The sequence below is a fragment of the Mobula hypostoma genome, chromosome 11, assembly GCF_963921235.1.
Source record: "Mobula hypostoma chromosome 11, sMobHyp1.1, whole genome shotgun sequence".
NCBI classification, from domain to species: domain Eukaryota; kingdom Metazoa; phylum Chordata; class Chondrichthyes; order Myliobatiformes; family Myliobatidae; genus Mobula; species Mobula hypostoma.
Window position 1 is genome coordinate 6,467,289 of NC_086107.1, and position 14,945 is coordinate 6,482,233.

At 43.3% G+C, this 14,945-nt stretch overlaps 1 protein-coding gene across 8 annotated transcripts in view; it reads right to left on the reverse strand.

The window, feature by feature from the left end:
* LOC134353567 (homeodomain-interacting protein kinase 3-like) overlaps positions 1-14,945 on the reverse strand; it is a 251,827-nt gene that overhangs the window by 42,871 nt on the left and 194,011 nt on the right. For all 8 annotated transcript variants that reach the window (XM_063061621.1, XM_063061618.1, XM_063061615.1 and 5 more), the window contains 4 exons: positions 10,342-10,461; positions 9,180-9,266; positions 7,626-7,810; positions 2,944-3,103 (listed from right to left, as the gene is read on the reverse strand). In XM_063061621.1, coding sequence (XP_062917691.1) covers positions 2,944-3,103; positions 7,626-7,810; positions 9,180-9,266; positions 10,342-10,461 — 552 coding nt within the window. The remainder of the gene's footprint in view (positions 1-2,943; positions 3,104-7,625; positions 7,811-9,179; positions 9,267-10,341; positions 10,462-14,945) is intronic.

A 14,945-nucleotide genomic window follows, 5' to 3' on the forward strand; every position in this document is an offset into this window, starting at 1 on the left:
CTGCATGTCCACAACATTTCTTAAATCATTTCAGCAGCACAAAGCACTTTGCAGCCAATTTAAGGCTACTGGTAGCAGCCAATTTGCTACAGAGATCTGCTATTAACGTGATTATCTTGTTTAGTATACTAACAAAGAGAAAGTCTGATGCTGGGAGAACTTTGCTATACTTTATTCGGAATCCAGTTTACTATCATTAGCGTATGTCATAAAATTTGTAGTTTATTGGCAACAGTACAGTGGAAATTACTATAAGTGTGTATATAAATATAGAGGCAATGTCAGAGGTAAGTTTTTTTCACATAGTGGTGGATGTGTGCAACACCCATAAAACATATAACCATATAACAATTACAGCACGGAAACAGGCCATATCGGCCCTTCTAGACCGTGCCGAACGCTTACTCTCACCTAGTCCCACCGACCTGCACTCAGCCCATAACCCTCCATTCCCTTCCTGTCCATATATCCATCCAATTTAACTTTAAATGACAACATCGAACCTGCCTCAACCACTTCTGCTGGAAGCTCGTTCCACACAGCTACTACTCTCTGAGTAAAGAAGTTCCCCCTCATGTTACCCCTAAACTTCTGCCCTTTAACTCTCAACTCGTGTCCTCTTGTTTGAATCTCCCCCACTCTCAATGGAAAAAGCCTATCCACGTCAACTCTATCTATCCCCCTCATAATTTTAAATACCTCTATCAAGTCCCCCCTCAACCTTCTACGCTCCAAAGAATAAAGACCCAACTTGTTCAACCTTTCTCTGTAACTTAGGTGATGAAACTCAGGCAACATTTTAGTAAATCTCCGCTGTACTCTCTCAATTTTATTGACATCTTTCCTATAATTCGGTGACCAGAACTGTACACAATACTCCAAATTTGGCCTCACCAATGCCTTGTACAATTTCAACATTACATCCCAACTCCTATACTCAATGCTCTGATATAAAGGCCAGTATACCAAAAGCTTTCTTCACCACCATATCCACATGAGATTTCACCTTCAGGGAACTATGCACCATTATTCCTAGATCCCTCTGTTCTACTGCATTCTTCAATGCCCCACCATTTACCATGTATGTCCTAATTTGATTAGTCCTACCAAAATGTAGCACCTCACATTTTTCAGCATTAAACTCCATCTGCCATCTTTCAGCCCACTCTTCTAACTGGCCTAAATCTCCCTGCAAGCTTTGAAAACCTACTTCATTATCCACAACTCCACCTATCTTAGTATCATCTGCATACTTACTCATCCAATTTACGACCCCATCATCCAGAGCATTAATATATATGACAAACAACATTGGACCCAGTACAGATCCCTGAGGCACACCAATGCCATGATCAACAAGTCCTGGGGTCGATCCCCAGAGGTCAGCAAAGATGGTGGGGTGCAGCTGAAGGGCAAAGTCTGGAGAGGAAAGCTAAAGGTCGAAGTCCAGGGCTCGGTGAGTCCAGAGGTACAGGCTCGAAGGTCAAAGCCTCTGTATCAGGCTTGTCTGGAGGTGAGAGGCCTGATGTCTGCAAGTCTGAGTCCGGCTCAGGGATTCGAGGGCTGGACGCTGCGTGTGTGCATGTGTGGGAGAGCGAGAGAGAGAGCGAGAGCGAGAGAGAGAGCGAGAGAGAGAGCGAGAGAGAGAGAGAGAGAGAGAGAGAGAGAGAGAGAGAGGTAGGTAGGTAGGTAGGTAGGTTTGTTTTGCTGCTGTGGCTTGTGTTGCTTTGTTGAACATTGTGGGAATGCTATGCCGTTGCCGGAATGTGTGCTGACCCCAACACATCTTCAAGTTTTGTTGGTTGTTAACACAAACGATGCATTTCATTGTACGGTCCGATGTACATGTGAAAAACAAATAAACTGAATTTACTACAATGAATTGCCCAGGCTACTGGAAGAGCCCACAGACAACATGAATAGCACGTCAAGGTCCTGGGTGTTTCAGTCAAAAGAGGCCACACATCACCAATTCTTTTGGAGTGCCAGAGTTTCTCAGTACAGCAGAGAGATGGCTTTACCATGCCATTCTTGTTTCCTGAATCTTTGAATATTTATATACGTTCTCCTCCGGAAGTTGTCTCAGCCTGTCTAATGCAACACATTCCCTGTGTTCAATGTTCAAAGTCAAAGTAAATTTATTATCAAAGAATGTATACGTCACCACGTCACCTTGAAATTCTTTTTCTTGTGGGTATTTACAAGAAAATTTAGAAAAGCAATAGAGGTCCTTGAGAACGACCACAAGACTAAAAGACAGGAACGGAGTTAAGCCATTCGGCCCATCAAGACTGTTCCGCCATTCCACTTTGGTGATTTATTATCTCTCTCAACCCCATTATCTTGTCTTCTCCCCTGTAGCTTTTGGTGCCCTTACTAATCTAGAACTTACCAAACTCTGCTTTAAACATATCCAATGACTTGACCATCATAACTGCCTGTGGCAATGATTTCCACAGATTCACCACCCTCTGGCTAAAGAAATTCCTCCTCATACCTGTTCTAAAGTGACATCCTTTGATTCCGAAGCTGTGCACTCTGGTCCTAGACTCATCCCCTATCGGAAACATCCTCTCCACACCCAAAACGATTCGTAACAAAATCTATCAAACACCTAATGTGCATAAGAGCACAAATCATGCAAATAATCAAAAAGTAAATAAATAATACCAAGATCATGAGTTGCAGAGTCCTTGAAAGTGACTCCGTGGGTTGTGGAATCAGTTTAGTGTTGGGGTGAGTGAAGTTGTTGGCTCAGGTTCAGGAGCCTGATGCTTGGAGGGTAATAACTGTTCCTGAACCTGGTGTGTAGGACCTAAGGCTTCTGTGCCTACTTCCCGATGGTAGCAGTCAGAAGAGAGAGGAGGAAACCTGTACAGGTAGTTCTACAAATTCCTTCTTCCCCACTCTCAGTTGATGGTCACTCTGAATCTCTTCCCTTACCTGGCTGGGTACTGAGCCCATTTTATTGAAAGCCACAGTCAGGTTTGCAGTGTTATTCGAGGCAACAGGTCTCATGAATGGCATCTTATTGCGGTTTATCATGTCGTACAAGCTTGGCCTCCATCTGCAGACATCCATTATATGGAAACAGGATTTGACGCTGAGGGAGAGAAACACGCATGGTGTTTACTTGCCCGAGTCGTGTACTCATGTCACAGTGCATCTACCTCCCACTCAAACATACCATTCGTGAATAAGAAGGAAATGGAGTTTACATCACATTCAGCTCACTCAGTCTATCCCTAGCCGACCATATCCTATTCCACCCCTGTCCTAAGGGCAGCAACGTAGCGGTTTATCATACCACTAATCAGGGTTCAATTCCCACCACTGTTTGCATGTTCTCCCATGACCATGTGGGATCCTACATGTGCTCTGGTTGCCACTTACCATCCAAATATGTTTGAGCTAGTAGGTTAATTAGTCAATTAGTCACATGGGTGTAATTGGTTTCATTAGGCAAGAACAGCCTGTTGCCATGCTGTATCTCCATAAATAAAAATATGACGGGTGATTGATAAGTTCGTGGCCTAAGTTAGAAGGAGTCAATTTTAGAAAACCTAGCACATTTATTTTTCAACATAGTCCCCTCCCACATTTACGCACTTAGTCCAGCGGTCGTGGAGCATACGGATCCCTTCTTTGTAGAAGTGGTCCACAGCAGGGGTGATTGATAAGTTTGTGGCCTATAGTAGAAGGAGATGAGTAATGCAGCTCTCGTTACATGCACATGCAGGTCAACTCTTTGAGTGATTATGCAGAAAGTTTGAAGCTAATAACTCATCTCCTTCTACCTTAGGCCACAATCTTATCAATCACCCCTGCTGTGGACACTTTCTGGAGGTCCAAGATCCGTATGCTCCACGACTGCTAGACTAAGTGTGTAAATGTAGGAGGGGACTATGTTGAAATATAAATGTGCTAGGTTTTCTAAAATTGACTCCTTCTACCGTAGGCCACAAACTTATCAATCACCGGTAAATAAATTCTGCTATTTAATCAGGCAGCAGAGATCCAGGCCTTTGGCACAGTGAGTCTGCACTGACCCACTTTCAATCATTCCGTTTTATTTTCCCACATTCCAAGTACAGTAAATCCCTTGAATTTTTTTTTAAATCAAAAACACCACAGCACAGGGGGCAATTCATAGATTTAGAGTCATAGAGCAATACAGCACAGGACAGGCTCTTCGACCCATTTAATCTACGCTGGTTTGATTTTCTGCCCAGTCCCAGCTACCTGCACCTGGACCACATCCCTTGAAACCTTGAAATTCTTCCCAGTAAACTTCTCTTAAATCTTACAAACCGACTGCATGGTAGTATAGCATTTAGCACAATCGCTTTACAGCACCGGTAATGATGAATCAAGGTCTGCTCTTTGCCACTGTCTGTAACAGGCCTGTCCACTCAATGGCCACTTTATTGTGTACCTTCTGTACCTAACTAAGTGGCCACTGAGTGTATGTTCACGGGCTTCTGCTGCTGTAGCCCATTCACGTCAAGGTTCGACATGCTGTGCATTCAAAGATACTCTTCTGCACACCACATTTGTACCGTGCAGTTTCCTGAGCTACTGTCACTTTCCTGTCAGCTTGAACCAGTCTATCCATTCACCTCTGACCTGTCTCATTACCAAGGTATTTTCGAGCACAGAAATGCCACTCACTGGATGTTTTTTGTTTATCGCACCATTCTCTGTAAACTCCAGAGACTGGTGTGCATGAAAGTTCCAGGAGATCAGCAGTTTCTGAGATACTCAAACCACCCCGTCTGGCACCAACAATCATTCCCTGGTCAAAGACACATAGATCACATTCCTTCCCCATTCTGATGTTTGTTCTGAACAACTGAACCTTTTGACCATGTCTGCATGCTTTTATGGATTGAGCTGCTGCCACATGATTGGCTGATTAGATATCTGCAATAACGAGCAAGTGGACAGGTGTACCTAATAAAGTGCGTGCGCGCGCATGCGTGTGTGTGTGTGTGTGCGCGTGTGTTTTCTCCAAATGCTCCGGTTTCCTCCCACGTTCCAAAGACATAGGCAGGGTTAGTAAGTTATAGGCATGGTACGTTGGGGTCGGAAGTGTGGCGATCCTTGCGGGCAAGCCCACAGCACTCCTCTGACTTAGTTGGTCATTCATGCAAAACGACACACATAACTGTGTTTCAATGTTTCCATGTACACGTGACAAATAAAAGTAATCTTTAATCTCTTTAATCATTAAATCAAACCTGGATTTACCATTTTCACTAGCAGCTTGTTCTACACCCTCACCACCTGCTGAGCGAAGAAGTCCTCTGTCTATAATTTATTGTTTAAGATACAGCGTGGAATAGGCCCTACTTAACCCTGGCTTAATTACAGGACAATTTACAATGACCAATTAACCTCTGAACCGGTATGTATTTGGACTGTGGGAAGAAACTGGAGCACCTGGAGGAGACCCACGCGGTCACCAGAAGAACATACAAACGCCTCACAGGCAATGGCGGGAATTGAACCCATCTCGCTGGGGCTGTAAAGTGTTCTGTTAACCACTATAATACCCTGTTGTCCCAGTTTCCCCTTAAATATCTGACCATTCATGCTTAACCCATGACCCCTAGCTCTAGTCTCACTCAACCTCAGTGAAAAAAAAAATCCTGTTTTCATTTACCCAATCTGTACACCTCATAATTTTGTACTCCTCTATCAAATCTCCCCTCATTCTCCCACGATCCCGCGGCAAACTATTCAACCATTCCCTGATCTGCGTAACAGTAGGTTTGTGAAAAGCATTTGAGCATGATAACATGCTGTGGCAGGTAAGTTGCTCTCTAATGTAAATAATTAACTCAACTCCTGCATGCAGACTGCAGCAGGTTACATCTGAACTACTCAAAGACTGGCCAACAGCCATGATGTTTCAGCAGGGCACAAGCCCACGGATAGAATGAATGCACTCTCCTTTTCCCGCAGAAGGGGAATGAAAACCAGAAAGCATGGGATTGAGGTGCGGGTTAGTGGGTTAATTGGTCACACAGGAGTTATTGGGCCCATTGGATCAGAAGGGCCTGTTATCTCAAACTAAAATAAATAAAAAATAAAGTAAGGTTGGTGGGGGGAAGATTTAACAGGGATCTGATGGGCAACTTTTTCACACTGATTTCTCCTTCCGGTAACACACATCAAAGTTGCTGGTGAACACAGTAGGCCAGGCAGCATCTCTAGGAAGAAGTACAGTTGACGTTTCAGGCCGAGACCGTTCGTCAGGACTAACTGAAGGAAGAGCTAGTAAGAGATAGAATTCCTCGTGTTTGCGTTTCTCCTTCCGGTAATAGTTTTCCCCTTCCTGTTCCCTCTTCTTCAATTTCCCACTCCGACCTTTACCTCTTCTCCTCAGCTGCCCGACAGTAACAACACCCTGGTATACTGCTTCAACAAGCGGGTTAAGTCAGGTGATGGCAGCTGGGGAGCCTCATGCCCTGGTGAAAGAGGGGCATGCCTGTGCCAGCATGCAAAAACAGCTCCGGTGGACTGGGTGGATGAGATCTACAGTAAGGTCCAACAGCCAGGAAGGCAGTTCTACAACGCTCCTGGAGAATGAAGGGCATGACAAGACACAGAAGACATCATGGCCATCCACTGCAACCAAGGAAGACCCCAGTTTGTAACACTTTATTCATACCATTGTACCCAGTCTTCTGATGTTGAGAGAGTGGAACTTCCCCAATACAATGGTTTTTCCACTCTAAAAACTCTCCTGCACAGGTTTCCTGTCTCCTTGGCCACAATGGACAACCACCAACTAAATCACTACATCAACTGCCTGACACTTCCCCTGGTGCCCTTTCTCCTTCCCTTTCCCCCACTCTCCTCTCCTATCAGACTCTTTACCCTTTCCACCTATCACCTCCCAGCTTCTTACTCCATCCCACTCCCCACCCACCTGGCTTCATTATCACCTTCCAGCTTGTCCTGTTTCCACTCCCCCCACCTTCTTATCCCAACAACTTCCCCCTACTTTCCAATCCTGAAGAAGGGTCCCGGCCTGAAACGTTGACAGCATATTCATTTCCATAGATGTTGCCCGACCTGCTGAGTTCCTCTAGCACTTAGTGGTATGTGTTGCAGTCACAGAGGGTGGTGAGCTGCCAGAGGAAGTGGTTGAAAATGCTTAAAAGACATTTTGAATATGTTCATGGAAAGATTAGCTTTAGTTGTCACATATACATCAAAAGATACAATGAAATGTGTCGATGACCAACACATTCCGAGGCTGTGCTGGGGACAGTCCAGAAGTGTCGCCATGTTTCCAGTGCCAACATAGCATGCCCACAACTCACTAATCCTAAGCCATGTACCTTTGGAATGTGACAGGAAATCAGAGCATCCGGAGGAAACACACAAAGTCACGGGCAGAAAATACAAACTTCTTACAGACTGCAGTGGAAATTGAACCCCAATCGCGATCGTTGGCATTTTAAAGCAATGTGATAATCACTGTGCTACCATGCAAGCATAGAGGGATTTAGGCCAAACACAGGCAAATGGTATTATGTTAGATGTGGTTGCTTGGATGAATTGGCCGAGGGGCCTGTTACCATGCCCTTGGGATCGATGAGAGAGGGACCTACTGGTTGCTGTGTGGAAAGTCCAGTAGATGCTGCATGGCCACAAAGGGATGGCTCATCGCCTCCACCGGGGTGATCCTCTTCTCAGCATCAATCAGCAACATCTTCTTCAACAGACTGACAAACTCCATGCGGTCTGCCTTCTCCGCCTGCAGGTCACTTCCCTCCAAATCCAACACCATGTTCACCTAAGGCCAGAAGGCACGTTAAACTAAGAACCAGAATCAGGCTTATTATCAATGACATATGAAACATATGTGGTTTTGCAACAGTACAGTGCAATACATAGAATATTACTAGTCACAATATAGTAAAAAAAATAGATAAATAGTGCAAAAAGAGAACAAAGTAGCAAGGTGATGTTATGATGGCAAAAGGAAAGAAGCTGTTCCTAAAATGTTGATTGAGTGTGTCTTCAAGCTCCTGTACCTGTTCCCTCACGGTCATAATGAGAAGATGCCATTGACGGTGAGGAGGCTGAGTCTACAACCCTCTGCACACAAAGATTCTACATCTTCCAATCCTATGTACCTCTCTCTAAGGATTTGATTTCCTTTTTTACCAACAGAGCCATACCACCCCTCTGCTTACCTGCCTGTCCTTTTGATAGATTGTGTATCCTTGGATGTTAAGCTCTTAACTATGATCTTTAATCAGCCACGACTCAGAGATGCCTACAGCTTTATAGCTGCCAGTCTCTAACTGCGCTACAAGATCACCTACCTTATTCCGTATACTGCATACATTCAAATATGTTCAAAGTTCACAAAATACAAGTATGTCACCATATATAACCCTGAGATTCATTCTCTTATGTGCACATTCAATAAATCCATAGAATAATGACCAAAATAAAGTCATTGAAAGATTGCCCAACTAGGGCGTCCAACTGTATAAATACAAAAAGAAAGAAATAATAATAATAAATAAATCAGTAAACAATAAATATCAACAGCATGAGATGAAGAGTCCTTGAAAGTGAGTCCGTAGATTGTGGGAACAGATAGGATATAAACAGTTGCAATTTTTTTTCTAAGGTGGAGATTTTAGGACCTTGCGATTAAGGTGAGAGGAAAGGAGTTTAAATATCTGAGGGGTAAATTTTTCCATACAGGGGGTGGTGAGAATTTGGAACGAATTGCAAGAGGAGGTAGATTACATTCCATTTGGTATCAGTAACCAAAGAGTAGAGTTCAAATGGTGGTACAATGAGAAAAGCAATAACAGAATGTAGAATAAAGTGAGAAAGTGTAATGCACGCAAACAAATAAGGTGCAAGGGTCACCATGAGGTAGATTGTGAAATTGAGAGTTCATCTTTATTGTACAAGAGGTCCTTGGGTCTGGCGGTGTGTGTTATTAAGCTTTTTTGTCTTCTGCTTGATGAAAGAGGGGAGGAGACAGAATAAATTTGACTATGTTTAAATGACATTTGGTCAGGTACCTGGATAGGAGGGAATATGCGCCTAATGCAGGCAAATGGGATTCAAGTCCGTAGACATCACAGTTTTTGTGGAGGACAGTCAAAAGGACCTGTTTTAATGATTCTGTGACTTACGTGCGCTATATCATCCAAACTATTAAAGATATACTTTCTGGCTTCCTTCGATTTCATTCCTGTTTCCGCTTCGTGCTCCTCTGGAGTCTGAGAAAAGAAAAAGAGTAAGTGTATGACTTATTCGATAGAGGGAAAATCGACCCGCATCAGTTTTCTTTCTCAGTTAATTGACTTTATATAAGATTGCAGATGCTGGAAACCTGGATCAAAACGCAAAACGCTCGAGGAGCTCAGTGGGCTGGGCAGCATCTACGAAGGGAAAAGGACAGTCGATGTTTCGGGTCGAGACCCTCCATCAAGACTCTGAGTCCAAGTGAACCTACAACTCAAGTCCTCAAGTCCCAGCAACATCCTTATAAATTTTCTCAGCAATCTTCCGATCTTATCGATACCTTTCCTGTAAGTAGGTGATCAGAACAGCACGCAATACTCCAGATTTAGCCTCATCAACATCCTATACATCTTCAACATCATATCCCAACTCCTGCACTCAATACTCTGATTTATGAAGGGCAATGTACCAAAAGCTTTTTTTCTAACCACTCTGTCCACACAGTGTCTTTGCTGCCAAAGATCAAATGGTAAACTGGAAATAGATGAGCTGATGTAGGGACCGGACATCAGGCTTTACTGCCAATTAATTACAATTAAATGGCATGGACATGTGGCTGTCAGTGTAAAGATTTACAATGTCATCTGTAAGATTGGGATTCGATGCCTGTAAGGAACCTCTACGTTTTCCCCGTGACCCTGTGGGTTTCCTCCAGATGTTCCGTATCCCTCCCACTTTCTAAATCGTTTGGGTTAGCAAACTGTGGGCACACTATGTTGGCACTGGAAGCGTCACAACACTCGCGGTCTATCCACAGTTCAATCCTCGGACTGTGTTGATCATTGACACAAAACAACATGATGTATGTGACAAAAAAAGCCAATCTCTTTTTCTCCCTTTGATCAATTCAAACTCTGGGTCTAAGCTGTAATACAAAAATGACCCATTGATATCTTGGGTCACAGAGAAACATATTGGGTGAGAAACAACACATGGCGTGAGTTTTAGTCAAAGGAACACACCAAATAAAACAGGAACTAAAGAAAACAAAATGCACCTCACTGGAAATAAAGCTTTAGATTTGGTAAGTTTAGCAAATTCAAAATGTACCTTCATTTTCCACCCTGAATATGTTCCGTCGGTTTCTCTGGAGAAAAACCGTGCCGTTTTTGTCCCAACGTTTAGTAAATGATCTCCTGGTAATCCTTGTGTTTGTGAAATATAACGTATCTGTGGGTTGAAAGAAAATCACTAATCATTTAATTGGCTACATATAGAACATAGAACATTACAGGCCTTTTGGCCCACAATGATGTGCTAACCTTTTCCTGCTCCGAGAGCAATCTAAAGCTTCCCTCCTACATAGTTCTCAAAGCCCAATGGCTGAAGCCTGGAGGCCTGTTCTGAATTTGGAGGGCTGTCCATATGAGTGGGAGAGGAAAGGGGCTTGTTTTGTTGATTGTTATGTTCCATTCTGTTGTGTTCTGTGTTGTTCTGCTGAACATTGTGGGCATGCTAAATGGGCACTGGAACGTATGGCCGTTGACACAAACAACACATTTCACTGTCTGTTTCAATGTACATGTGATAAATAAATCTGAACCTGATCTTGAACGTAAGAGTCTCTTAAATGTCGCTAATGTATCTGCCCGGTGCAATGTCTACAAAGTGTCAACAGTGGATAGAGGACTTCATGGGAAAAGGCTTATTTCCTTCACTAGTTCAATGCAGCTCCCCTCATCACTGTGTCCAAATCCCTGAACTTGGTCCCAAACAGCACCATCTGAGAACCTCAGACACAAGTACAGACCAGTAATCCAAAGCATCAAACTCAGACAAACACAAAAACATTCAGTGCCCACTTTATTGGGTATACCTATAGACCCGCAAGTTAATGCAGATATGGTCAACAAGTTTAGTTGTTGCCCATACCGAACATCAGAATGGGAATAAATGTGATCTAAGTGACTTTGACCATCAACTTTCTACAGACTTGAATTTTCTTGGACATTGGAGTTTCTATACCAGACCGTGATGCAACCAGTCAGGATACTCTTCACTGTGCTTCTATACGAGTTTGTCAACTTAGATGACATGCTGAATCTACACAAACTTGTAGGAAAATAAAGTTCTAAGGAAGTTGTGCCTTCTTTGTGATGGCATGTACATGCTGGTCCCAATACAGATCCTCTGATATTTGCAAAGGACTGAGAATAAAATTCTAAGAAAGCCTCTTCCGCCCGGAGGCTCCACTCTCAGATGTCAAGCGTTGTCCTCCAATCTTGGCAATTTTCTTGCAACCATTTCATCACCATGCAAGGGGATGTCGTCAGTGCGTTGTTGACTCAGTGCGTGTCTCCAACTCAACCCAACCCAACCATCAACCACACGAGCTACACGTCTTCCGAGTTATTTCCAAGGTTGTGTTTGCAAGTTTCTGTGGTGAAGGACAGGAAACAAGATTGCAAATCACCTTTTGGAGAAGGGTGGAAATATGGTTTCTTAGCCTGGCAAGTTTTGCCCTGAGCCAACCCAACTGCTGCTCGTGGGTCCTTGCTGTTCACAAAGTAGCTTCTGTCATTGTGTCAAACAGCATAGAAACAGGCCCTTCAGCCTGCACTAACCATCGTACACTGTTACAATAAAATTAATTTTCATTTAATTCTCCTCGCCCTTCCATCAACTCCCATCGCTGTCTGTAAGGAGTTTGTACATTCTCTCCATGACAGTGTGGGTTTCCTCATTCCAAAGATGTACAGTTTAGGGTTAGTAAGTTATAGGCGTGCTAAATTTGAGCCAGAAGCATGGCGATGCTTACAAGCTGCTCCCAGCACATCGCAAATGATGACACAGGTGATACACTTCAATGTATGCTTCGATGTTGGGGAAAGTTATAGTGGCCAATTAAATCACCATGTTCCACTTCTGTGGGAGACAACCGGAGCATTTGCAGGGAAATTTCTTTCGCCAAAGGGTGGCATATCTGATATTTAAAGCGGAGGTTGACAGGTTCTTGATTAGTCAGGGTATCAAAGGTTACGGGGAGAAAGCAGAAGAATGAAGATGTGAGGGATATTAAATCAGCCATGATGGAATAACAGAGGAGACTTGATTGGCCAAGTGGCCTTATTCTGGTCCTATGTCTTATGGAGCAAAATCGAGGGGCTGAATGGCCTAATTCTTCTCTTATGTTGCATGGGAGCCCACAAGGTAACAGGGAGACAGTACAAACTCCACACAGGCAGATTCCAAGGTCAGGACGGAACCTGGATGTTTGGAGCTGTACAGAGCAGCACTACTCGCCATGTCTCGTGCTGCCTCCACAGAACAGCAACCTCAGTTCAAAGTGCTTCTGCTAAACGAGAAGTGCACAAGATTAACATTTTAAGGCATAAAATAGTGATGCTAGAAATAAGGTTGCGCCAAGGATGATCTCATCATTGATTTACGTCACCTAAACTCAATAAATCATGAAATCAAGCCCGCATCTCTCTGCTTCAAGCCCGCATCATCAATTTTCAAATAGCTTTCCCTTCCAAGTTCTTCCCTTAATGGCTCAGCCCTCTCCCTAGCCACCATGAAGTAAAAAAAATTACAAAGAAAAGCTTCCATTAAAAAAATAAAAAAAGGTTTTCAGGTTATGGAAAACCTGATTCAAGTTGAATTATTTCATTTTTACTTGAAAGCACTTTCAACTAATAAGGTAGTAACTCTGCCTTGTTGAGGTAATTTGGAACAAAATTACTCTGAGAAGGAATGAAGCTGTTTTGTTCTGATATAAAAGATGAAGATAGATAACAGATTTAGCACTCGTGAAGCTCACATGGTTTGATTTTTTTGCTATTTTTAAATTGGTAAATTGGTTGCATAAGGGCATAAGAAGTAAGAGCAGGAGTCTGCCAAACAGCCCATGGCGCCTACTCCACCATTCAATGGCTGATATGGCTGTGAACTCAGCTCCACCTACCTGCCTTCTCCCTATCAAAAAAATATTATGTGTGCCACAGTGCAAAACCTGGAAAAGGGGAAAATGTGCTGAGCTATGTAGGGATGCAGGAAAACGAGACTAATTAGATAGCTGCAGAGATGAGTGACTATAAGTTAATCACAAGAGGATATACATTCTCCTCCTATTCGTGTGACCCTTGCTGTGTTTCTTCTTCAGTATGCTGCTCTATATCTCTATTATTCATCTCAGTTGCTTGGAAGAGATCTACATTCTCTTATCTAGTGAAAAGTCACCAGGTGGCAAGGATCAAATTCTATACCATACAAAAAATATTCTATGAAAAAATAAAACACACTGTCATAACACTATCATGTTGCAGCTTTAGTTATGGCGAGCAGCTTCCAGTTCTTGCATCTTTGAAAGTCTATCCTGGGCCCAACACATTGATGCAATCATGAAGAAGGCACCCCGGCGGCTCTATTTTTTTTTTGATTAGATTATGAGGACACGCAGTCCTCTTTTATTGTCATTTAGTAATGCATGCGTTAAGAAATGATACAATATTCCTCCGGTGTGATATCACAGAAACACAGGACAGACCAAGACTGAAAAACTAACAAAACCACATAATTATAACATATAGTTACAACAGTGCAACAATATCATAACTTGATGAAGAACAGGCCATGGCACAGTAAAAAAGTTCAAAGTCTCTTAAAAGTCCCACATCTCATGCAGACGGGAGAAGGAAGAAAACTCTCCTTGCCATGCCCGACCACAGTCTAACTCTGAGTTGTCCGAAAACTTCGAGCTCTGATCAGCCCTCCGACACTGAGTACCAAGCACCATCTCTATCCGAACACTTCGACCTCAGCCTCGGTCACCAGCAGCAGGCAAAGCCGGGGATGTTGGGGCCTTCTCTCCAGAGATTCTCGATCGCACAGTAACAGCAGCAGCGAACCGGGCATTTCAGAAACTTCTCCAGATGTTCCTCTGCTTCTCATGTCTGCCTTGATCAAATCAGAATTGTCCACGGCCCGTTTAACAAATACGATACCATTTCACCGGAGAGCTGTGTCGCGCTGCCATCTTCTCCTCCCACCCGAGGAACTTGAGGAGACTCAATCACCATAACATCGTACAAACTTCTGCAGACGGTCAGTGGAGAGCATTCTGAGACTGCATCACAGGCTCAAAAGCACACGATTGCAGAGGCTGTACACTCAGCTCACTCCATCTCAGGCACAACCCTGCCTACAACTAAGACAGCTTCAAGAGGAGGCATCCATCACTCAGGGTCCTCACCATTTGGGACATGCCCTCTTTATGTTATTACTATCAGGAAGGAAGTACAGGAGCCTGAAAATCCGCACTCAGTGATTTGAGAGTCTTCAAGCTCCTGTACCAAACAACAGTTTCTTCACCTCCACCATCAGACTTAAGAACTATACATGAATGGCTTATTTATTTTTTGCACCACAGTATTAAATTTTGTAATTTATAGAAATTTTATGTCTTTTGCACAATACGACTACTGCAAAACATCAAATTTCATGCTACAATTTTCAGTGATAATAAATTTAATTGTGATCTGCGAGCCTTGGTCACCCCATTATAGGAAGGACGTGGAGGCCTTGGAGAAGTTGACCAAGATGCTGCCTCAACTGGATGATATGAACGACAAGGAGACATTGGACAGACTAGGGTTCTTTTCTTGTGGGGAGACCTGATAGAGGAATATAAAATTATCAAAGGTACAGGTAGA